At 34.7% G+C, this 27,217-nt stretch overlaps 1 protein-coding gene across 1 annotated transcript; it reads right to left on the bottom strand.

The window, feature by feature from the left end:
* Positions 1–257: 257 nt before the first annotated feature.
* Positions 258–21,506, bottom strand: LOC128241682 (neurogenic locus notch homolog protein 1-like). The gene is made up of 12 exons (XM_052958713.1): positions 21,386–21,506; positions 15,984–16,097; positions 13,942–14,064; positions 12,933–13,043; positions 12,006–12,116; positions 6,607–6,723; positions 5,934–6,044; positions 5,578–5,697; positions 4,154–4,321; positions 3,036–3,236; positions 1,392–1,589; positions 258–602 (listed from the first exon to the last, which is right to left on the bottom strand). Exons 1-12 carry the CDS (start codon positions 21,441–21,443, stop codon positions 310–312), a joined length of 1,725 nt encoding a protein of 574 aa, XP_052814673.1. The 5' UTR covers positions 21,444–21,506; the 3' UTR covers positions 258–309.
* Between the last annotated feature and the right edge of the window lie 5,711 nt (positions 21,507–27,217).

Genomic DNA, 27,217 nt, shown 5'->3' with positions numbered 1-27,217 from the left:
TGAAGTATTGGGAAACACTATTTTTAAGTTACTGTTGAACATTTGATTGGTAGCCCCTTTAATTGTGTAATACGAGTTTTGAATTATGCTTAAACGAGATTAATGTATAAATCCCAAAATCTTCTATAAGTGGACATTTTATTTTAATGGACATTGGAAAGAGTCTCTTTTTAATTGACAATGAATAATTTTCTCACATTTAGGTGGGCAGGGGACTATCTTCGGTCACTGTTATCTAGGCAAGTGTTTACACAAACGACAATTGTTTCATTTATTAGTTGCACTATTATTAAAACACACCAAAAACAGTCAATACTGAAATTGAGCACACTGGGTATGTTGAAGCTGCCTTTGAATTTCATTGACGAATGTTTCAAGGTCGTCAAAGCCAGGGATACTAAATAGGTGGCGACTCGGGGGCGATGATGTGCTGTCGGTCATCTCCTTCTGTCCATCCTGGCTCCTGACACCAATGGCAAGTCCGTAGACCGTGGCGTATTTCTGCAACTCTAGTGCCTCTTTTAACGTTTCATTTGGGACATTTGACACGCCGTCAGTGATGAATAGTACCTCTTGCTTGACGTCTGCACGGAAGCGCATTCCTGTTTAAGGATACACAGTATAAAGGCATATAAAATATGGTTCACCGCCTTATTGTGATGGTAATTGTAAGCTTAATGATTTTATTTAAAGTATTCCTGCGACACAGTTCAACATTACATATGACATAGCGAATATACACAAACAAACATACATTAAATCATAACATGTCGTGTATGATTCTAGTTTGACTTAAATTAAATTCAATGTTTTATTGAATTCATATATAAATAATTGCGTGCATATTTTTCAAAGATCAACAATTTATATGACATACCTTATATACATAAACAAACAGACATTAAATCATAACATGTTGTACATGATTCTAGTTTGACTTAAATTAAACTCAATGTTTTTTTTTAAATTCATAACTAAATAATTGCGTACATATTTTTCAAAGATCAACAATTTACATGACATAGCGTATGTGTATATACACAAACAAACAGGCATTAAATCATAACATGCTGTACATGATTCTTGTTTGACTTTAATCAAACCCAATATTTTATTGAATCAATATATAAATAAATGCATGCATAATGTTTTCAAATTATACACTTCAGCGGTCTAATTTATAGAATAAAAGGCGGTAAAGGTAACAACATACCATAACTGTTTATGGTATTTATTAAATAAGGATGTGTTAATTAGTTGATGATAATCGTTTTTAATATCTGTAGAATAGTTCAATAACATGACACTCGTAAGAAGTATATTACTTTAAAACTCGACAAATGGAAATTATATGTCCTTAAAATGTTGGTATACCGTGTAACAAACTATACCTTTAGTACGATTGAACATATGAGTTCTGGCATATTCAAATGCAAGTTCTGTATGAGTTTCACCACTGCGGTATACAACAGTGAGGATCTTTGCCTGTACTTCATTTGTAGTATGTAGATCATCAAAATCAAATATTTCATGGACTCGAGTGCTGAATGAAAGCATAGCTGCCTTCTGGTGATCTCCAGCAAATGGATCTGAAACGGAATAAAGAACCGACACTAATTTATGTATTTTCTCTACATGAATGCCAATTACTGTCCATATGTCAGAAAGTGTCTGTCGGGTTTTTCACTGACAGTGTAAGCGTGTACGTCCCTGGCCTCATGGTCAATGTATTGAACACTGGCCGAAGATACCTGACTTGATGCGTACAGAAGGCTAACACAATATGTCTTTGTTTATGATAGGAATATCATCTTTGTATCAAAACTAATTGTCATGCAAATGAATTTAAATTTGAAACATTTGTAAATCAACAGAACTTCTACATTCTAACGGAAAGAAATGTTGGGCTTTTTAGACTTGGTGTTTGTAAAAAAAAGGACATAGTGTTTTCTTCTTCTTTTCTTTTCTTTAAGCTGTGGATGGGATACGTATTCTATCGAACATATTTTCGATTAAAAAATAAGATTACAAATGTGTGTAAAGCTGAAGGTATGCGTTGTAGTCAGGTACATGTAATTTAAATGTATAATAATGTAAAATGATACTTGTTTAATATAGCATTACATTAGCGTATTTTGCAAAATAACATTAATCTAATCTTGATATTTAGTTCAAAAGAAGCTTTATTAGTGTATCTAAAAATAATTATGAATTCTCAAATATATTTACAGGTAAAAACAAAGCTTTGGACAATGTTATTTTCTGTTATTATCTTTTTTTTTCCTCATTCACTCTGAACAAAGCTATCATTAGACTTTTAGAGGTTTGTACAGAACGTAAGAAGGTAGTAAACCAGGGTACACGCCAACAGTCATGCTGAATGTTTACCCTTCTGATGAAAAGAACAATAAATGTTTTGGTTTATTACTGGAAAACTTTAAATCAAATGAACTCTCGATTCCCATCGACGTTGACAATATTTTGTCCTCTACTGAATTAAGGTCATTGGGTAAAAGGACAAATAATCACACGGTCGTTTGTTCCATATGTAGTAATTGGTTCTTTAGCCCTTAGGCTGCTGATGGTAATTTGTAAACAGCTTGGAATTAGACCAGACACCGAGTAACTCGGCGCCTGGTCAGGTTCCAAGCTGTTTGCCACTCAGTCAATATATCCCCAATGTTTTAAGTAAATTGAAAGAAATTTAGAATAAACCAGACGACATTTTTGAGCAGACGACAATTTACCCAGCATGCAAAGGGTTAAAGGTAGAATAATACCCACATCCAGATAAAAGACGTCCGACTTTCGATATACGTTGCCTATGAAGTAACTTAAACTTTGTGGGTATAAAAGGCCACGAGGTCTTATATTGGCTACTACAGTAGAAAATATACTGTCAGCCGTCTTAAACATCAAATAGAGATTACAATATCGTTATCAGTATCTATCAATCAATAAAGTGCTTACGGTCAGGGTGGCACAAACGAAGACAACACACAAACAAACAACAAACAAACAGGCAATGATCTTACCAGGAGTAGGACAAAACATTCCGACGAGGCGGCTGAGCTGTGTTTTAGCATTTTCAAAGTTATTTTGTTCGATACTTCCAGATGAGTCTAGAATAATAAGCAAGTCCCGTAGTTGTCCATAACCTGTCGAGCCTATTCCAGTAGGCGCCATAAAGTTGGACACCAGGTTCGTTGCTTGACAATTGAGGCCACAGGACTGGTCTGAATGAGAATATAAGCATTTTTATTTCAACGTTCGTTATAACTTTTTTCTTTTAACAGTTTTATTATGTACATAAATATTGTATACTTTACAAAAAAGAATTGGTCAAACATCAGATCTGACATTGACACAAACGAAGCAGATAAATAAAATTAATTAACAAAATTGAAGATGACCCATAACGGTAAATGAATATAATTAATGATAATTTAAAGGTTAATACATGGCTTAGCCGGGCTCTTGCGTAATAATTTGCCTGAGTGTTTCCTTATGGCCGGGACGTTTCCGAAGGGACATAATGAGCGCGAGGGCCAATTATCACGCAACGGCCGGGCTTCAACATGTTTTAACCTCCTTAATAACTCTGTTGTTTTTTGTTGTGGTAAATTTACTAAATCAAACGTACTTTTTCAAGTTTACCCCCACTCCATTTGTATTTCTTTCATTTTGAGTTTGATAACGTTGAGAAAACTTATTCCCTATTGGAATTAAAGTTTTGAGAGTAAGGCCATTCAGAAAAGGCATAAAACATTGTGTTGTCATTTCGATTTCTCCATTAATTCCATTCCTCTGAACATTTACACGTTTACTATAAAGTTGAATATTCAAAAACAAGTCTAACCGAATTCGTTCTGAACGAATCACGTACACTCTTTCTCGCCATGTATTAACATTCACAATTCAGTTTAATTAAAATGAACTCGTAGCAAGTTGATAAACTTTCAGTTCTTAAAAGCCCAAATGATATGCCCACTTGCTTGGTATGACGTTACAGCTGGAGAGTAAAGTTTGTGCGCCTAATTGTATTAGTAGAATCCTTATCAGGCTGGTTGGAATCTACGTTTGTATTTTTATTACACAACGCGAACCCGAAATTGTATCAACTATATTAAGGAATGGCACTAGAAGTACGCACTGGTGTGTCTATTTTCCGACAATGACGGGCATGGTTTGCCCCCTGGTGATGGCTGTTGGACAACGACCCTCTGTCTATCCTGTGATCCAAATCCAGCGACCTTCGACCACTGTCCCCATGCACCTACAACACAATCGCCTGGAGAGAGAATTCCGGGGCCACCGAAGCCTGAAACATTACAGATGATTAAGAAACCTCGCGGCATGACGTGCTAAGTCTACCTTGGGGTGAAGATTTGACCACTTTACACATGTTTTAACAAAGTTGTTTTTTAGGACCGATAAAAATGGTGCTAGTGATAGATATATCAGTGAATATAATGTATTAAGTTCTATTGTCACTGACCCAATGTGCTTTCAACAAGAACGAGGTCAGTGCTCCTTATACTCGTATCTCGAATGTATAGTTATATACTGTATTGCTGCAGGATACACAATTTCCATTAAACAATTAGTTTAACACGTGCATGCGGAAGAAAACATTAGTTTACACACTAGTGACGTGAGTGTCAATATATTTTATCTCATTTATCAATATATAAACGTGAGTTTTAAATTGTCATGCATGGCACCGATCACGTATAATAAATGCATTGGCCTTACACAAACACACCGAGGGCATCGTTAGCTGCCATGCAGTAATGATCTCATGTTTGAGCTCAACAAATCATATGCTAAACATATCATGCCGCAAGTCCAACGAGGAAACTCGGCACCCAGCTAAGCTAACCTGCCTGGATGTATCGAATACTTTCTCGTCATTTCAAGTGTTGTTTTTTCTGCATTAAATAAGTAGAACATTCATACATTGATAATGGGAACAAACGTTGTGTAACTTATAAAATCTGAGAACATTTTTGTATCTATATGTTTAGCAAGCGAAAAAGTGAGAAATGTGGATATTTTTAAATTTTAAGAAACCGGTGTAATTTATTTCAATGAATGGATATTTTCGTTAAACTAATTGTTTCATCTAAATTCTTCTTCCCAGTAAATGATAACTCAGTCGGTTAGGTTCAGGAGCCGTTTTCGATGAGCAGCTTAAATCTAACAAATTTAAGAATATGAAGTATTTTGATTGGACTATATATTGAGCTGGCCAAACAGGGTGAATGGATTTTCTGAGGTATGTCTATGGACAAGGATGCGATTAATTTTGAAAACTGACACTGGCGTACAACAACTTTTAACTGAATTCAATTGACTTTTAGTTGATGTTTTTGCTACTTCTATAAGTAATCGTTATGAAAAGTATAAATAAAAACACTTGAGACAAATACTTTTTGAAAACAATTTTTTAAGTAGTATAAGCTTATTTTAATGTATAATTATAATGAAATACAAATTCTAGAATACCTTATATTACTAGATATAAGTTAACTGTACAGATATATTTATTAAATTAGTTCATGAAAACATAAGCACCTGCAGCACAGGTAACTCCAGTGTATCCATAGAAACACGTGCATGCGTATCCCCTGTCTCCCGATGACCGCGCACAGTTACCATGGCCGCTACATGGATCCGGTGTGCATGGATCGTCAGCTTAAAATTTATTTAACTAATTTGTCTCTTATAACGTGCTTTTAGGGTGATACAAATCACTTATGCATAATTATGAATGTTTTCATGTATTTATTTTTTATGTTGCAATTAACTACGATTTGGTTGCTATGCCAACCTTAGTTATTACATATTCCAGAGCCAAAGGAAAGCACCCCAGGAGGAGAAACAAGTCAGGAATAAGGCAAATGTTTTCCTAGATTTAAACGTTTACTTACGTTGATCACAGTTCTGCCCGGTAAATCCCGCTGGACATTTACAAAAGTAGTCAGACGAGCTACTGAAACACGTTCCATGAACACATGGGTTCGCATAGCAGGGATCTGCAGCTAATATGTAGAAAGGTATCATAAACTAATCTAAGAAACAATATATTCATAATGAATGCATACAGGTACATAAAGGCGTCTGATCATGAGTGTATATCGCTCATTGTAATAGTGTATTTTATATAATTACTCAAAAACAAAGGGTCTTCAGATAACCCGAATTAATTCAAAAGCATCCAATAAAATAACACAAACTAATTACGTATCAGTATCGCAATTCAATGAATTAAGAATGCAGTGTTTTAAGTTAACTTTGGTACTACACTTTAACCGATTCAAAATTACTTGAAATTTGATCATGTTGTTTTCCCTAACATCATTTCAACTGATTATAGAAGTTATTATGAAGAATGTCTGAAAGCTGCAAGGCGATCGTCTGCGCGGATTTGTAATTTTCTAATTAAAACGGACACTGGTTTTCTATTTTACGTAAATGTTTATAAAATATAAAGTATGGTCAGGGTCAATACATTTCAGGTATTTTTTAAAATATATGAATGAAAATTGACTGTTCATATGAAATACCTTGGTTAAATTCTACTTTTTATCTTAAAATACATACACATATACACGTCACAATCTTTTCCAGTCCGTCCTGATTGACACTGGCAGACATAGTCATTGCCGTTACTTAGGCAAGATCCGTGTCGACATGGACTGGAACCACATGGACCAATAGCTGCAATGAAACTGCAGAATTTGAATCGCATAGGTCAATAGCTACAATGGAAGTGCTGATTTAGAATCACATGGGTCAATAGCTACAATGGTAGTGCTGAATTAGAATCGCATGGGTCAATAGCTACAATGGTAGTGCTGAATTAGAATCGCATGGGTCAATAGCTACAATGGTAGTGCTGAATTAGAATCGCATGGGTCAATAGCTACAATGGAAGTGGAAGGTTAGAATCGCATGGGTCAATAGCTACAATGGAAGTGCTGAATTAGAATCGCATGGGTCAATAGCTACAATGGTAGTGCTGAATTAGAATCGCATGGGTCAATAGCTACAATGGTAGTGCTGAATTAGAATCGCATAAGTCAATAGCTACAATGGTAGTGCTGAATTAGAATCGCATGGGTCAATAGCTACAATGAAAGTGCTGAATTAGAATCGCATGGGTCAATAGCTACAATGGTAGTGCTGAATTAGAATCGCATGGGTCAATAGCTACAATGGAAGTGGAAGGTTAGAATCACATGGGTCAATAGCTGCACTGAAAGTGCTGAATTAGAATCGCATGGGTCAATAGCTACAATGGTAGTGCTGAATTAGAATCGCATGGGTCAATAGCAACAATGGAAGTGCTGAATTAGAATCGCATGGGTCAATAGCTACAATGGAAGTGGAAGGTTAGAATCGCACGGGTCAATAGCAACAATGGAAGTGGAAGGTTAGAATCGCATGGGTCAATAGCTACAATGGTAGTGCTGAATTAGAATCGCATGGGTCAATAGCTACAATGGAAGTGCTGAATTAGAATCGCATGGGTCAATAGCTACAATGGAAGTGGAAGGTTAGAATCGCACGGATCAATAGCAACAATGGAAGTGCTGAATTAGAATCGCATGGGTCAATAGCTACAATGGAAGTGGAAGGTTAGAATCGCAAGGGTCAATAGCAACAATGGAAGTGGAAGGTTAGAATCGCACGGGTCAATAGCAACAATGGAAGTGCTGAATTAGAATCGCATGGGTCAATGGCTACAATGGAAGTGGAAGGTTAGAATCGCACGGGTCAATAGCAACAATGGAAGTGGAAGGTTAGAATCGCACGTGTCAATAGCAACAATAAAAGTGCTGAATTAGAATCGCATGGGTCAATAGCTACAATGGAAGTGCTGAATTAGAATCGCACGGGTCAATAGCAACAATGGAAGTGCTGAATTAGAATCGCATGGGTCAATAGCAACAATGGAAGTGCTGAATTAGAATCGCACGGGTCAATAGCAACAATGAAAGTGCTGAATTAGAATCGCATGGGTCAATAGCAACAATGGAAGTGCTGAATTAGAATCGCACGGGTCAATAGCAACAATGTAAGTGCTGAATTAGAATCGCATGGGTCAATAGCTACAATGGAAGTGGAAGGTTAGAATCGCACGGGTCAATAGCTACAATTGAAGTGGCAGATTAGAATCGCACGGGTCAATAGAGCAACTGAAAATGTATTGTCCGTTTTGATATAAGCATGAAGATCAGTTATGTCGTCCGAGTTGAAATTTTAAAATTAAAATATTACATTTAAGGGTGAATAATTGATTTTAGGCTTTCTAGAGCTCAATTTTTTCTATAAGCTTTCGGGGTCAGATTTAACTTAGAAGTGTTTAATCGATGTTGTTGTTTTAAATTTGTGTTTCAAACATTCTTTTAGTTTTTACTTGCAAGAATTAAACCTTGTTTATTGTGAAAAGCTCTGTGTAGCGTATACAAAAACTTTGCTTTATGAAAATGCTTTCTTGCGCTTTTAAATTCGTTTTTTACCAAATCTTATTATTACTTTTGTTTTGAGTTTTCTTTTGTCTTAAAAAGTTGGACGAACCGAAAGACGTTTTGGCACTATCGTGAAAAACTCGTCCAATTTTATAAAAAATATTATTTAAATTTTCACTGATTACTCTATTTGGATATATGAAACGTTGACAGAAGTGACATATGCGTACAATGTTTAAAGTACGTGTTCGCTTTTTATGTTTATCACTAGAAAAAAATCGGAGCCATAGTGTGTTTTGTTAGTTTGCAGTTCATTTGTCAGTGATAATGGATCAAATCAAATATAGCAATATTCAATACGAAGCGGATATGGTCAAGCTGTGACACATAGCAACTGCACTTTTACATAAACATTCATATTCGCAAACGACAGCTTGCATAAACTACAGGCTTGCTTGACCAATGCCTTATACAGTAATTATTAAATCGGTCGCCGTCTTCTTAAAACATGCAAATCTAGCGAGTTCATTGTAATGATATGTCACAAGGGCTATCAAAGATAAAAGAGCATATATAAACTATGACATAACTGTGTGTGCCAATTTTACGAAACGTCGAATTAGGTTAACTTGAATATAAGAATAAAGATATGAATGTTTGTAAACGTATGAAAGAAGCGTTGCTATACGCAACTCAGTTATCAATAATATAACATTTTAATAGCTAAAATGATAATTTCCTTGACTGGCAATGTAAACGTATTAAGCAATTTGTATTAAAAAATGTGATCATTTTCATTTTCATAAAATATATGTTTTAGTTAAGATACGTGACATTAATATGAATAACTATTTGTATTACGACGATGCACAATTGTATAAGTCAAATAAACTGTCTGTTATGTTCTATTATATTAGCTTTGTCACGATTTCAGGTGTGATGTATGCATCCAATACAGTCACTGTTAATGACACAATTGTAACTAGTGGTCTTCGTGACTTATTAAATGTTGAAAAGTGCATGTTTCATACTACTGTTGAAGGCCCTTGATTATAAATTAAGCTTAAATTGAATATTGTCTTATAATATGCAATTGACTTAATAATCTCGGCTGTGCTCTATTCATACTTCAATGAAGCTTAAAATATGCCAGTTTTAATGAAGTATACGAATTTTATAATTGGCTCTCATTTAAATAAAAAATCAGCTCTTTAAGTTTTTCAATTCTTTAAAACAGGGAGTGTTTCTGATTCAATTGTCCACTTTAACAAGTGATGAAGTTTAGTTATGATGAGTTTACTTATATTTCGAAACTTTTAGGTGTTGTTTCTAATATATGCCAATCTCAAGGACGTTAAACCCAGTAACACTAACTTATAATTCAAGCAACATACGCTGTTATTTATTAAATGTAACACGATTGGTACTATGCAAATACAAACTCAGAAGCAGTAAGAAATGTCGTCCTAGCTTACATTGACGTTGACTGATATCTATAAAAACTCAGTATACTGAGGTGGACTAAGAATAATATTTAAAAGTGTGCACGTGTTTGAAAGTTTGTGGCACATTATAAACTTTACTATGTGCTTTTCAAATAACAAAAACAAGAAGATATTGAAGAATATTTATTTTGTATCACTTCAGTATGTAAGTTAATATATTATCAAAAGAAATCATTTTTGCTGTTACAATTAAAGTTACATGAGCATGCCCCGTCAATGTTGTTATCAATGCTGTGTACAAGACCAAGATAGATAACGTCGGCATAACAGAACAGTACGTCTAAATTGTCTTTTTGCAATGAATGAGCCTAAAGTGGCAATTTTATCGGCTATTTTACGCAATTGTTTAATTTATCTTTGTCAGCTCATATACATTTTTACCACAATTAATACCATTTTAATAATTTGTGCGTTTTCAGCTATTAAATGCACGGTTGCAATCTTGTTATCAGTAATTAATAATTTCCATTAATGCATCATTTATTAAATAGTTGAAGGTTTATCACTCAAAACGTATGTGTGTTATACATGTGTATGTAATAATGTTCAGTACGAGTGTCACTTTAACTAGCGCCAGCGTATAGCACTGACAAACGAGACTTTTATGTGTGATATTTCGGATCAAGCATTCAACAATGGGTTGTCAGTAAATATTTTAACCACTCGTCGTCAAACAGTGTGTTTTGTCAGCCCGTGCCATGTATCATTCACTATAAACTAGATAACATTGTGCCATTGCAGATATCCTCTTGAATTAGAAAAAGAACTTGGTCAACACTTTAAAACAATTGGGTTGATGCTGCATTGGTCGGCCTCTTAAAAGGTAAACATTTGTTTTATTTACAAATCTATGATTTATTCTATATGCAATTTTATTATATATTTGACGAGTAACTTTATACGCAAACCGTCTATTGTCATTATTATATTGGCTTACCTGTTAAGTTTATATCAAAGCCCTAACAATAGCTAGACTATAGGTTGACCTATCAAGACCTTTGAAAAGAATATGAAATTTTTGGGCGAGTTTTGGATCATCAGAGCAAACTGAAGAAACGTATCCTTATCCAGCATTTTAGAAATAACATCCACAACGACCATAAAGTTAAAAGTAATCAAATTTGGATAATAACGAACTGCTTCTATCAAATATGATGTGCTAGCAAAAAACCTCGTTCCAAAAATATACAAAGCGGTCAAATGTGTTATCAAAAAGATGATCATCAAATTTCAGATCAATGGACGACATAAGTAAATCGAAAATTTTGCGACATCAATGTGTTGACTATTGACGTTAACCGAACGCCCAGCTCGACTGTTGTTTGTTATTGTTTTCTCCAGACGAAGAAGGGCCATAACGCGACAGTTATTAGAACTGGATTGATGTACAATGATTTACATGTGCCTTTTTGTTTTGGCAAACAAATTTTCATTTAAACATCTTGGACAGTTCTTGAGTTATTGCTGAGGTAAATGTCGACTACGCGGGCGCCAGCATCAAAGCTATAATATATACGAAAAAAGACGTGCTTAAACACAATTTTGGATACAAACTAGCATATACTGTTTACAAATGAGGTTTTGATTGTTCAGTAAAAAAATTAACTAAATAAAACAAACAAAAATGTATTGAAATGTCAAAGATTGCAACAGATATATGAATTATTTCGATACAAGCATAATTTAACAATGCATATGAAACGAGCCACTTAAAGTACAGATTTTATTAACTTGGTGATCAAATTCAATTGACTCCATTCAAAAAGGTTCCCTTTTTCTTGACTGTTTTTATTCTAAAACAACTAATTAATGCTACTTTAAAAACATATTGCATAATTAAGTGGTTTTTTTCTTCAAAATACAACACCTGACTATCAAAGCTAAAAATTTAGGCAGTGGCAGAGATCTTGCAGTGGCCACTGTATGCAGACTTTTCATTTGATGTTTTGTGCAAAACAAAATGATGGCGTGCAATTGAATTGACCCGATAGACCTATATTTTGCTACTCATACATTCGCTTACTTTGATTGCAGGTCTTTCCAATGAAGCCCTTTGAGCACACACACGTGAAGTCATTGTTACTGTGATAACAAATGCCGTTAACACAGGGGTTAGGATTACAGGGATCCGTACCTGGAAACGAATGTTTAAGGTGCACTCTTTATGATGACAGAATAACAGAAATTGGCACTTTTTTGGTAGGTAATGTGTGAAGGCTAATATTTCTTTCTTTGCACAAAGCATCTTTATTTGGTTTCATCATTTAAGTCAGATAAGTCAAACATAATAATGCCTTAAAATTAAAAAGGTAAAGTGCATCTCATTAAAAGCATAATGTTGCAAAAATAACAGGACAAACATGCAAGAAACCAGTATTAATCGTCTGTGTATTGTTAACCATCATGTAATATGAGAAAGTTTTCAATAACCGTTAAGTGTCAGTAACCGCCATGGCCGAGTGGTATTGACGGCTTTCAATTATTATTGTACTGAAATAAGCGCACTCATGCTAACCTTCAACGATAAAGCATCTGTTACCTCGCGGAACCAATGAAACTGCCTTTTTAATTATTCATGATTGCGACATTTTCTTAGCCACATGGCTCACTGTACACAACTAAACATAGCGGAAGAGTGTTTCGGGGATATCCGACGATGATAATTTACATGAAAAATAAACTGATTTATAATAATTTACACTCATAGAAAAATACTTTTGTTACAAACCTGCTTGTTATTAGAGCGTCAAGTTGTGTGATTTTTTATAATAAGAGATATGTATTGAAATGATTAAGAATTATAAAAGAATATTATGTAAACACTTTTGCAAGTTGCAAGTTGAATACTTTGTCGCTTGACCTTGTTATCGTGAGTCGTGTAAACCAATTATGTATAGGTGTTACGTTTTTTGTGTCCCTCAAAATGGACTCCAGTAACTTAATCACTTACTTGTGCCACAAGTTGCTCCCGTGTATCCTTGTGCACACTTACAGAAGAAGTTTTCGCCATTAACATAGCATGATCCGTGCATGCATGGATTTGGCTGGCATGGGTCTGACCCTGAAAGTGATGTCTGATCTTGAAGACATCGACCATGCGGCAAGAAACGTATTCGTCTTAAAGCGTGACGAGATTTAGATGCTTCTGACAACACAAGACATCAACAAACCTAACGTATCCGTACTGACAATCGTATCGTCCGCCATATGTCGGCTATACCTGTACGGAATTAGGGCCTCTAACTACTTCATGAACCAGTTACAGATTTAAACAAATTTTACGAAAGACGGTTTATCGGATTTTGCTTTAAAAGGCATATGTATTTTTTAGGAAAAGTCTGTCGACAATAAAATGCCCCAGACTGTATAATCAACTATGTCATGTGTCTTATTATTGATATCTTTTCAAATTAGATATTCAATGCTATGATGAAATATTCTGGATTTAATGAATTTCCTGGTAACATCTTTCTGAAATGGCTGAAATCACCACAAAGCCACAAGCCATTGTCTATTTGATAGAACTGACTTTTTTGTCACAATGGTGTATTCATTTTGCTCAGCTCCTTATTACACCTAAAACTAAATAAAAATGAAAGTTTTTAACGCTTTGTTTTTGTCCTTCAAACGACGTTTGCACTGTTGATGTCTCTTAAGAACATTTTTACTTCTTTTTATTGATTTTAGTTAAATAAAATGATATTATATATCAAATCAAATTAAATGTGTTTCTTAAAAATGTAAAATGACTGTTAACCGCCTACCGAACAATTGAACGGTAATTTATATAGGTTAAAGTCATGTTATAAGATTCATTTAACAAGCTTTTCAATAAAAATCACGCAACTATATAATGGAAAGTGTCTTTTCTCTTTAGCAACCAGTTCTATTTAAGTTTTACTTAATTTACATTTGATACTGAAATCAAAGTTTAACTTAAGAAAAAGCAAGAGCTAAACCTTGGTTACAATTCGGCCCTGTAAAACCGCTTTGACACTGGGTGCACGTGAAATTCGTTCCATGGCTGGTGCACGTTCCATGGAAGCACGGGTTTGAGGAACAGGGATCGGGAGCACTCGTATCTGAAACATTTGAACAAAGACCAAAATGTGCTACCCCGTTCATATAAATGAAGTGTAAACTGTTGATATTGTCCCCCATCATCCGGATTTTTAACTAGATAATCTTTGAAACCTAAGCCTTCTTTAAATTATCTATAGCTTCTAATATTTGCTCAACGCATTTAAAGAAGAATACACTTTATTCATAAATAAATCGAACAACTTCATTTGGACAGACTTTTCAAGTCAGAGAGTATCTAAAAACGCATTACTTGCCCAGATATAGATCATAACACATTTTGAAAAAATAATTTCTCATTTGTATCATCCATAGGAAGTCATTGCTTCTAATTACAGCATCTTACATACTTTATCTACTGAGTATCAAACAGTACAGATACATTTGAAGTTTTGCACAAGTCGGGACTCTTCGCTTTGACCAATAATTGAGCATTTGTATATCGATATTTATTTGAAATGGTATAACAACGGGTTTCCATACAGCATACTGTTTGGCATTAACTTTTTCACATTACGTACATGTTTCAAAACAAATGATTAAACATTTTCATATATATATATATATATTCCATAGCTCCACAATTCACATTCATACAACAAAATTAGTTTTACAAACGTTTTTAGGCTGTACACTACTTATTTTGAAATAAATGCGCGTTTCACCTAAGAAACTTCACATATTTAAGTTTAGCAACGATTACTTTTTAAGGAATCCATGTTGCATCTAGCCGGAAGACAGCCGTGTTCTGGACCAGCAAACAATATTTTATCTCTGAGATATAAATGACTTTTTCATCTCTGATTGCAGATTTTTTACTGAATTTAACGGATAACAATTTTAAATTAACTCAGATTTAAACAAAATATCATTCTGAAGTAGCATTCTCATTCTTTCAAATATAAAGGACATCTTGTATCACATTCTTGTACTTAGCATTTAGTTACAACGTATCTTAAGCATATTTATTTGTAAGTCAATAGAGAAACATAAAATAATGCATTGTTGTTTAACAAAAGGAACGACCTCTGCCTAACATCACACCTAAACACCCTTTTTCAGACAAAACATCAATTTTGGCATTACTTAGAGTAAAATCTTCCCCTCTGCAAATTTTATAATTAAGTTTTATACATGTAGCATACCAGTGTATAAACTGAGTTTTGTAATCGTTTTAGTAGTTTGAATATACAAAGAAAGCATTTTGAAAACCTTTTCTATTTTTCTAATATTAGAATTGTATCGTATGCATATCAAGTTCATTTTTAATTACAATTGTATAATCTTTCCTTTAACAATTGTACTGTTTTGAAGTAATGCAAACCATTTTCAAATTAAAGAAGAATAAAATTTATGCTCTCTTTTAATCTAACCCCAATAAAACTTATCATAACATTTTACATTAACTCGAACACAGGTTTTAGCTTTTTTAAACGCATTTTGATTAATACTTTAATTTAAAAAAAAAACATCCTTGAAATCAAATGTTTTCCAATTTAAATAATAGCAAACGTATATGTTTATAATCAAAAGCAGCTTTCAGGTCTATGCATGCACACAACAACTTTCTACTAGTAAATACTTTTTTCACTATTATATTTCAGGAGCCGATGATTCATTGGCGTTGACATCATTGTTGATCTTTTATAAAGTCATCATACATTACACCCAGTGTTATATTACACGTTTAAGGCTTCTCAGAGCCTCAAAATAGGTTTCTACTCAATTTCTTAGCTCTATAATTTTGTTCGGGCATATATACAATCTGGTTAAACAACATTTATTGATTTTTTTGAACATTTTTATTGGTATATGTCTTGCATAATGATGTTGATGATGAAGATGATGTTTAAAAAATTGTTGCCATGATTTGTTATATGTCTTTCCGTCTTTAAGAAGCCCCACACGCCTTAGAACATACCGGTTTGATCACAGTCAACACCAATCCAGCCCTGGTGACAGATACACTTGTATCGGCTGCTGATAGGATCATAGTAACATGACCCGTACAGGCAGGGGCTCGGGTTGCAGGGGTCTGAAATAAGAGTATTCCTGTTATCAGTGATGTAAAATAGGTGTGCGAAAACAGTTTGACTAATCTAGTCATGATATCATGGGTCTAATAAAGCTTCTGGGATCAAAGTGTTTGGTCCCATCCATTTGGCATGAATCTAACAACATAGTTCAACATTGGTTAACAAGTGCCCAAAATCGGTCAGGTAAACAGGTGCCAAAAAACGGTCAGGTAAACATATGCCTAAAGTTAATTGTTAATTTCTAAAATAAGGCAATATACATAGAAAGACAACTTACTTATGGTTTCATAATTAGTTGTTTTCATAAGGTTTTAAAAGTTATTTAAATCTATACCAGGAAAGTACAAATTAAACAAATATTGTCTTCTTATATTGTCATACTTTCTACAGACAAAAATGCATAATATTCACAATCTAAGACAGATATATGTTCATTATCATAACAAAAAGAACATATACGATCATCTTTTGGTATGTTTAGAATCTAAACATACTTTAGATGCCTACCAGTTTCTATTCTCAATTCAAGGTTCGAACATCGTAATTTTGAAAGTGCTATCTTGTGTTTAAATGGTATAGATACAGATACAGGTATCTTTCAACATTCAACAGAGATTTAAGGATATTATAATGCGAACAGTGACTAGAATTGTTTACAGATTCAAACCAGTTTTTGTTATAACAATCAATAATTCTCTGTTTAAAGATGGTTAGAAAAACGTTAACACTTCCAACGTCTTGAGTTATCCAAACATATCCGAACTCATATGTAAACAACATGTTTTTAATATTTGTTACTCAGCAAGTGCGTCCAACTACATTAAAAGTTTTAATTGGTATACCACGGTAGTTTCCTGGTACAGTATTTGAACCCAGATTTATATACAGAGCATATTATACTTTGTCCTCAAGATTGAGAAAAAATCTTATTGAATAATAACAACAAAAATGGTCCTATATCAGAGCATGTATATTTATCAAATTCAGACAGAATTCCATCTAACCCACAGCTTTTATTATTTACTAGTTTGGAAATATATGATTCTACCTCAGATAAAGTAAAAGTATCATTAAGTGTGCTAGTACTTTCGTCTATAAAAGCATGAACATGTTCACTATTCGGATCAACCAATACTGCATCTTCATCATAGAGAAGACTTATAAAATAATCATGCCAGTCATTGGCAGCAAAACGAGACACAGTTTTCGATGTCTTTGTACCAAGTTTCAAATTCTTCCAAAATGATGTAGTGTTTGCACTGTTTACAATTTAAATATATTCTTACAATGTTCATCATATTGCGTCACACAACAGTTTTATGTGTGTGAAGTTGGATCAGCCATCGGCAATCGACAATCGACATTTGATATTAAATAGCAAATCTTCAATGTCGAGCTGCAATGTCCAGCTGGACGAAATTCTAGCTCAACATTCGATATTATATAGGAAATATTAAATGTCGAGCTTCAATGTCGAGCTGGACGGAACTCTAGCTCGACATTCGATATTATATATAGCAAATATTCTATGTCGAGCTGCAATGTCGAGCTGGACGGAATTCTAGCTCGACATAAAATATTATATATCAAATATTCATTGTCGAGCTGCAATGTCGAGCTGGACGGAATTCTAGCTCGAAATTCGATATTATATAGGAAATATTAAATGTCGAGCTTCAATGTCGAGCTGGACGGAACTCTAGCTCGACATTCGATATTATATAGGAAAAATTCAATGTGGAGCTGCAATGTCGAGCTGGAAAAAAATTCTACCTCGACATAAGATATTATATAGCAAATCTTCAATGTCGAGCTGCAGTGTCGAGCTGGACGGAATTCTAGCTTGACATTCGATATTATATATAGCAAATATTCAATGTCGAGCTGGACGGAATTCTAGCTCGACATTCGATATTATATATTGCAAATATTCAATGTCGCGCATCAATGTCGAGCTGGACGGAACTTTAGCTCGACATTCGATTTTATATAGGAAATATTCAATGTCGAGCTGAAATGTCGAGCTGGACGGAACTTTAGCTCGACATTCGATTTTATATAGCAAATCTTCAATGTCGAGCTGGAAATGTCGAGCTGTAATGTCGAGCTGGACGAAATTCTTGCTCGACATTCGATATTATATAGCAAATCTTTAATGTCGCACTGCAATGTCGAGCTTGACGGAATTCTAGCTCGACATTCGATATTTTATAGGTATTTTTCAATGTCTAGCTGCAATGTCCAGCTGGACGGAATTCTAGCTCGACATTCGATATTATCTAGCAAATTTTAAATGTCGAGTTGCAGTGTCGAGCTGGACGTTATTATAGCTCGACATTCGATATTAAATAGAAAATATTAAATGTCGAGCTGCCATGTCGAGCTGGACGGAATTCTAGCTCGACATTCGATATTATATAGAAAGTTTTCACTGTCGAGCTGCAATGACGAACTGGGCGGAATTCTAGCTCGACATTAGATATTAAATAGCAAGTTTTCAATGGCGAACTGCAATGTCGAGCTGGACGGAATTCTAGCTCGACATTCGATATTTTATAGCAAATCTTCAATGGCGAGCTGAAATGTCGAGCTGGACGGAATTATAGCTCGACATTCGATATTATATAGAAATGTTTCACTGTCGAGCTGCTATGTCGAGCTGGACGAAATTCTAGCTCGATTTCGATATTATATAGTAAATCTTCAATGTGGAGCTGCAATGTCGAGCTGGACGGAATTCTAGCTCGACATTCGATATTATATGGCAAATTTTGAATGTCGAGCTGAAATGTCGAGCTGGACGGAGTTTTAGCTCGACATAAAACATTATATAGCAAATCTTTAGTGTCGAGCTGCAATGTCGAGCTGGACGGAATTCTAGCTCGACATTCGATATTATATAGGAAATATTCAATGTCGCGCATCAATGTCGAGCTGGACGGAACTTTAGCTCGACATTCGATTTTATATAGGAAATATTCAATGTCGAGCTGAAATGTCGAGCTGGACGGAACTTTAGCTCGACATTCGATTTTATATAGCAAATCTTCAATGTCGAGCTGGAAATGTCGAGCTGGACGGAATTCTAGCTCGACATTCGATATTATATAACAAATCTTCAATGTCGAGCTGGAATGTTGAGCTGGACGGAATTCTACCTCGACATTCGATGTTATATAGCAAAACTTCAATGTGGAGCTGCAATGTCGAGCTGGACGGAATTCTAGCTCGACATTCGATGTTATATAGGAAATATTCAATGTCGAGATAGAATGTCGAGATGGATGGAATTCTAGCTCGACATTCGATATTATATAGCAAATGTTCAATGTGGAGCTGCATTATCGAGCTGGACAAAATTCTAGCTCGACATAAAATATTATAAAATATCGAATGTCGAGCTAGAATTCCGTCCAGCATGACCTTGCAGCTCGACATTGAAGATTTGCTATATAATATCGAATGTCGATCTAGAATTCTATCCAGCTCGACATTGCAGCTCGACATTGAATATTACCTATATAATATCGAATGTCGAGCTAGAATTTCGTCCAGCTCGACATTGCAGCTCCACATTGAAGATTTCCTATATAATATCGAATATCCATTTAGGATTCCGTCCAGCTCGACATTGAAGCTCGACATTGAAAACTTGCTATATAATATCGAATGTCGAGCTAGAATTCCGTCCAGCTCGACATTGCAGCTCCACATTGAAGATTTGCTATAAAATATCGAATGTCGAGCTAGAATTCCGTCCAGCTCGACATTGCAACTCGACATTAAATATTACCTATATAATATCGAATTTCGAGCTAGAATTCCGTCCAGCTCGACATTGCAGCTCGACATTGAATATTACCTATATAATATCGAATGATGAACTAGAATTCCGTCCAGCTCGACATAAAATATTATAAAATATCGAATGTCGAGCTAGAATTCCGTCCAGCATGACCTTGCAGCTCGACATTGAAGATTTGCTATATAATATCGAATGTCGATCTAGAATTCTATCCAGCTCGACATTGCAGCTCGACATTGAATATTACCTATATAATATCGAATGTCGAGCTAGAATTTCGTCCAGCTCGACATTGCAGCTCCACATTGAAGATTTCCTATATAATATCGAATATCCATTTAGGATTCCGTCCAGCTCGACATTGAAGCTCGACATTGAAAACTTGCTATATAATATCGAATGTCGAGCTAGAATTCCGTCCAGCTCGACATTGCAGCTCCACATTGAAGATTTGCTATAAAATATCGAATGTCGAGCTAGAATTCCGTCCAGCTCGACATTGCAACTCGACATTAAATATTACCTATATAATATCGAATTTCGAGCTAGAATTCCGTCCAGCTCGACATTGCAGCTCGACATTGAATATTACCTATATAATATCGAATGATGAACTAGAATTCCGTCCAGCTCGACATTGAATATTTCCTAAATATTATCGAATGTCGAGCTAGAATTCCGTCCAGCTCGACATTTCAGCTCGACATTGAAGATTTGCTATATAATATTTTATGTCGAGCTAGAATTCCGTCCAGCTCGACATTGCAGCTCGACATTGAAGATTTGCTATATAATATCGAATGTCGATTGTCGATTGCCGATGGCAGAGCCAACTTCACACACATAACAGTTTTTTAATGCGTTGCGCTTATCTTTATACATTTAAAGGAGGTCATTGCTGCTAATAAAATGACGAATTGCACGTTAGGAAGCATTTTTTAATTGTTTAAGATGATAGCATTCTTCGTGCTACAATGTAAGTTGGTCAGACATTTGATTGTAATGTTCATACAATTTCCAGCATCATAGTATATATTTGTCAGTACTTCTATGCATTGATTAATACCATCGTCCATTGTTGGTAAAATAATTTATTTAAGTATTATGAGCATGAAATTACACTATCAAAATTAAAATATGAATCTAAAAAACTAACGAATTCGCTTGTTATCATCCACCATGTTTCACATTAACAAATGATATGAAGTGAACTTAAAAACCGCTTTTATGTAAACAGCAATATTCCAACATTTAAACGGAAATGCAATCGAGGGAATGTTGCATTAGCCTAAAAGGTCAAGGAATCGGAGATGTGAGACAACAATACAGGCGCATCAGCAGGTGCTACATTATGTCGAGAATTACAGTAACACATTTGAACATTAAATGAGTGCAAGTTTAAACATTCGAAAAGTATTTTCAAACGAGACTATTTTAATCTTGCAATTAGTCCGAGAGTCCCTTTAAAAGCACAATTGATACCTGCGCTTGATGCTGTTCTCCAGACAGACAACAGTACCGCCAAAGCTGTATAGAACATGACAGGAAATGATACACCTCCAAAAGCTATGCTCACAAAATAAGTGCATTAAAACACTGAACAATTGTCAGTGCTTGCAATGTCACGACCTGAGATAAGTATTCATATGTCTGTCTTATCTTCCCATATGTGTGGCATTATACACATTACGAAACGCCTCGTTGCAAATTATATAATTTTAACGACAGCTGTTTCGTAGTCGTTTCCCTTTGGTGGCTTACAGTGCTGACAGCAGATAATGAGATTGCATTTGCATTAGGAATGTTCAAGCAACCTGTTGTTTTTATGTGCGTGTTTAAGAACTTAGCCATGTTAAAGGGATAACAATTATATTGTGAATATATTCTGTTAGCGCCCATAATTATGTATTTTTGAAATACAAAAAAAACAACATTAATAATAAGAGCAATAATGCAGAAAAGAGAAAGGTCAACTATGTTTTAAAACAATTGAAACCACTTTTCACAGACCTAATCGATGCAATACATAGACTCGTACGAGGTCAATTTGTCGAACTCGACAGTACAATAATCGGCACTTGCTAGTTCCGAATTGCCCAGACTCATTCAAAGTTCAAACTGACTACAGCAGACTGGGCTTCTATAACTTTCGAATGAGGTCACGACACATTGCCAAGTACCGCATTCACTTGTACCCACGTTTAATGACGTCAACTAACGCACAGGCTACGATTGTAGCCCCAAAGACCCTTGCTATTAAACCCCGCTGTTTTATACTTTGTCTTCACAATTAAACCTTCGCTTTTTCGTTTGTCGCAAATTTTCTTTTCCAATATATCCAAATACTTCAACCTTCCATCTTTGATATAGTGAATATGACTTTATCATTGTTGATCACAATACTTATTTATTACTAATAGCAATGTGAATATGGTTTGTATGTTATAAGTAACAAACTGTGATACAATGCGAACTTTCTTTTCGTATATACAAGTATTGTACCTTCTTATTTCCTTAAACTTTATAATCAACATTATATTGGTTTACTTTTAGTTTATGTTTATGTATATTATGCTATATTATGTGGCATTATGCAAACTACTTAAGGCTGTATGATGCTTTTATCTTCACAATAGGAACAGTTTTCGTTTTTTTACAATTGTTATTCGAATATCAGTGTGGAGAATCATTTTATTGTTTCAGGTGACATAGGGAGTAGAGCAAACGAGTCATTTGCATATTTCTATGTTATTAACTCGCTTCTGAACCTGAGACCTAGCCTGCCGACTACACTATTTCATAAGCTTTCTAAAAATGTGCGTTATTTTCTTTAAGAATGTTTTACTTTCTGAGAACATTCAAACAATATTTTCCAAACACGGCATGCCAACGTATTCATATTTGATCCATTGACAGGCTAACGAAACACATACTTTCGCTTCTGGATAGTGCTAACGCCTGCAAAACAAACATTGTGTTACCTTGAACAAACACTCATGCTGCTTGATATTGACAAATTGTCAAAGGCAACCTGAATAGCAAGTTCCATTTGAATGCCTGCAATAGTCTAAGTGTAATGGCAATATTAAAGTTCTGTTCATCGCTGACGATAACGCAAGCAATACTGAACTTTAAGTATCGTTTTTTGTTTTTTTAAAAACATAAACTATTTACATGATAGATACTTTCGAGAAGTTCGTGGCAAGGCTGACAGAGTTTGCGCTGATGACTCTAACTCAGTGCCTGTTGAGGTCAGTGTCCTACACTTATAGCGGGAAGATACTGAACTGCTCATTGTAGGTCAAGTAGATGACAGGGAAAGCAACCACGTTTGTCGCTTATGGCTGTTGCTTATGACTTCAGAATAAGCGATTGGTATTGAAACAGATACTGAAGATCCCATTTAAAGGCAACACATGGTTTTGAATGATACGCAGTGACTAGATGCCTCTTAAAAATAATTCAAACAATGTTGTATTATATTTCAGACGATAAAAAGAAACCAATGAAAATATCATTGTGTCAAGTTAAGAACTTCACCATATTTCGTTAAAAATGTGTACGTTGACCTACATACATAACACAACTTTTCACGAGTGTGCGCATTAAAATTTCTCCAATACCTTTTGTTTAGGCTGCAATTAAAAGCATATAAGAATAGTTTATTCTTCTTTTACATCGAGAAAGTCACTTCAAAACACCTCAAACGAATATTTTGGACGTTTCAATAACAACTTGGTCAAAACTGTGTACGTTGGCATGCCGTGTTTGCAAATTATTGTTTGAATGTTCTCAAAAGTAAAATTTTTACTCATCATAATCGTTGGAATACTAATATGACAAATACCTGAATCCTTGTCATGTTCACCTTCAGTAAATATGGACGTTTATATGATTGTGTTATGTATTAGGTAAATTAGTTATTAAAGCACTTTCAAACACTTAAAAGACACAAATCATAATTTGAAATCATTTAAACAAGTTTTTATTGCAGGTTATTCTTGTAGATTGCGGATATTAAAATTCATTTAGTAAAGTTTTTTACAAGGGATTCAGCTAGTGATCATGGAGTTGCCAAACAGGATAGTGATTGTGAGATTTATGAAAGAGATAATAAAAATGGGCATAATAAGTTAAAATTAAATCATTCTGATTTTGGCGCGATACCAAGCTCCAGTAAGATTAGAAACTTACAAGGTAGCTAGGTCTGTCAGAAAACCTATACAATCCTTTGTCAAGGAAACGTGTGGTTTCACATGGAGAGGCAAATACCAATGTAGAGAAAACAAACGAGCCTGAGAAGAATCTTACAGATACTAATCGGGATGATGCAAGTTACCTTCTGACGTCTGATCGTTAGTGGCATTTAAACTTTCATTTCTGTCGAGTAGAATAAGCAAACACAGAAAAGAACCATTTCGGAAGATGAAACAACGATAAATGAAATGCCAGTGGTGTATAATGAGATGAATCTTGATTTAATGATGGTGGATACTCTGGATGAGGGCAAAAGACATTTATTGAAGGTTTTAAAGAATGATGACATTGGCTTAGAAAATGACACTCTGTAAAGACGTTTGTTTTACGATAAGAAGTGCGGAATTGTGATAACGACAAACACTGATGGCTTTATTAAAGTCTCATACACCAAGGAGGTATTCAATTGAGCATGAGAAATGTTTTACCATGATCATTTTGGAACCTTAACTTTACAGAATACAGGATGTGCTAATTTGTGTTCGCTTAACTCAGAATAGATACTATTTCAAAAATATATTTTGTTACATAATTTGTCATCTTGCGGAAACATGTAACAGGAGGCATGGAAATGAAATGTTCCAGGAATCATTTAGTCACCAGCGACTTGTAGTCGTGGGGGGACTGTGTACACGTTGTTTTTTTGAATATTTGAATAAATATTGGTTTAGAGAGTAAGTTAAGTATTGATTGTCAAAAAATTGTCTTTGACGGATATTCAGTTATAAGCTTTTTTTGCACATTTTAGAAAACTGGGCAATACAAATAAACTATCTTCATCAACGCCTAAATGTTTAAAATTCTCTTCACAAACAATAGTGTTATAACGTACATGTTTATTGAATTGCATTATTTCTTTAATGGACTAGGAGCCAACTGCTTACCAATTATGAGGGATAGCCAGCATTTGAATGAGAGTATTCCATCAACATATTACTTCTTCAAGGGAGATCTTTACAACGTCAGGATTTCTATCACATATAGAAAAAGTATTGTTATCTGCATTATTATACAATATGCATAAAATATAACCCCAAGTATACTGTTACATTTATTTAAGGAATGAATTGATGCATTGATTTTTGTATCGGGGTATGAACGTATATTTACACCAAAAGTTCATTATATCATTCGAATATTATTAAAATTTCTTCATTTCATTAAGGAAAAAAAACTTACAGTAATTCTTTCTCACCCGCTCTGTAAATAGAACGACCCAACCGTAGCCGGAAACAGTTTTTCAAATGACGTCGTAATAACGCGGAAAAAATCCATCACTTCAAATCACGTTTAAACGTAAACTTGAAACATTTATGACAACAATACATGTATCAAATCATAAATTATCTCCTTCTAACATGTTAATTTATGTTAATCCGGTTCTGCTGACACAATACAAACAAAAACAAGATGAATAAATTTTCATACTCATGTATATTGTTATGCGATGACTCACGATCCGAACATATCCGAAGATGTTGCGTTCATAAGATAATAATTGGAATTCCTGGAAGGCCCTACATTTAAGGAATGGAAGTTGAGGTGTAGATATTATACGTTATAAGAGTACATATTATGACATTTTGTATATGTATACAATAAGCTTATTTGACTAAATAAAAAAAGGAAAGGAATTTACATGAGTGTTTGATAAGCTGTTTTCTGATCCTTACTTTTTGTAATATTTTAAATTAGTTTTGTATGATAATAAGGAATAATCATTGTTTAAACTGTTTATACAAGGCTACCTTATAGATAAAGTAGTTGATGTCATTCAGAAAGATGTTGAATGATAGATACCTTGATATTGATCCTTGTGGCACGCCTAATGGGATCGAGTCCCACTCACTGGTAAATTGACCCGTTGTTTTCAGTTCATAAGATAACTGTGCATAAGTATACATAATGAGGCTCAAACTATCCTTCAATAACATTCAGTCTAATTGTCGTCTTCCGAGGTTCAGGTCAAAGAGCCTAAGTACAATAAAGACCTTGTTGAGAAGGGCCTGGTTCACAAAGGTCCTTTAAACTTTAACCTGCTCTAAAACGTGTCGATGGTGCCGTCGACCATGCCCTACACTCTCGTCAGTACCCGCCGACATTAGAGACGTGGACAACAGTGCCGCAATCGAAATGACCATTACTGTAGATAATTACATCGGAAGTGGAAATGTGTTGACCAAAAGGTGTTGTCTCACTTTTAATTCAACGAACATTCAAATAGACCTCACCGAAAAATGAGTTTCATTTGTTTCTCTTTACACTAGCAATGTACCTGCGAGATAAAAGCTATGTTCATATATCCTAGTACATATAGGTTATTCAGCCACTGTTATGAAACTAGCTTATTGTATCATATTCATCTATTTAATTACACTACCTATTATTTTGCAATTACAATAACTTATCGGTTTGGGGCCATTAGATGGTTCAATTTTTATTGCCTTTGAACATAATTGTAAAAGAATAAAATCACGCTTGTCGCTTCTACAACATTTCAATGCTTTAAGCGCTTTTATCCCCGTATGGTAGAATATCAGGCAATCTCGTAATCGAACAGCAACTTGTTGAAGGCGTGATATAAAATACGGGATTTGTTTCATTTTAAACAGCGGTGCTAAGCTAATATCGCTGATAAATTACTTTTAAGGCCCGACAATTCGGATTTGTATACACCAGTGGATGAGTTAAGTGCAAAACCTAATGTGTTCAACGAAATGTTTAAGAAAGGTATGAAGTGTATGTGCACGTAGCGTCCTTTCGGAAATGACGTCGTTGCAATTAGGTCCTTATTCTGCTTGATTTGATACTTACTAAAGACACAAAATGTGCCTTTAGCTGGTGTCGACGTTTCCCAGTCGGCATATATGTTTATAATGCGGCTCTCTCTATTGTGTTTTACTGACAAAAAAAGCACACTTAAATTATAAATATTAAGTGTATCTTTATGAATACCGATTGCAAATGGTTATCACTTTTCAGAGAGTATAATTATGGCATAAGCAGCGGACATTGTACTTGAAACATGAAAACCAGTTGTGCAAGTCAGGTTAGTAA

The sequence above is a fragment of the Mya arenaria genome, chromosome 7, assembly GCF_026914265.1.
Source record: "Mya arenaria isolate MELC-2E11 chromosome 7, ASM2691426v1".
Lineage (NCBI taxonomy): Eukaryota > Metazoa > Mollusca > Bivalvia > Myida > Myidae > Mya > Mya arenaria.
The sequence above is the reverse complement of the archived record's forward strand: the minus strand, read 5'-3'. Positions and strand labels throughout refer to the sequence as shown.

Coding starts and splice junctions, on each gene's coding strand:
- LOC128241682 (XM_052958713.1), bottom strand. CDS start 21,443: ATGTTCTATACAGCTTTGGCGGTACTGTTGTCTGTCTGGAGAACAGCA. Junction 12,117..12,932: donor GGGAGCAACTTGTGGCACAA/GTAAGTGATTAA, acceptor ATTCGTTTCCAG/GTACGGATCCCTGTAATCCT. Junction 5,698..5,933: donor CGGGCAGAACTGTGATCAAC/GTAAGTAAACGT, acceptor ATAAATTTTAAG/CTGACGATCCATGCACACCG.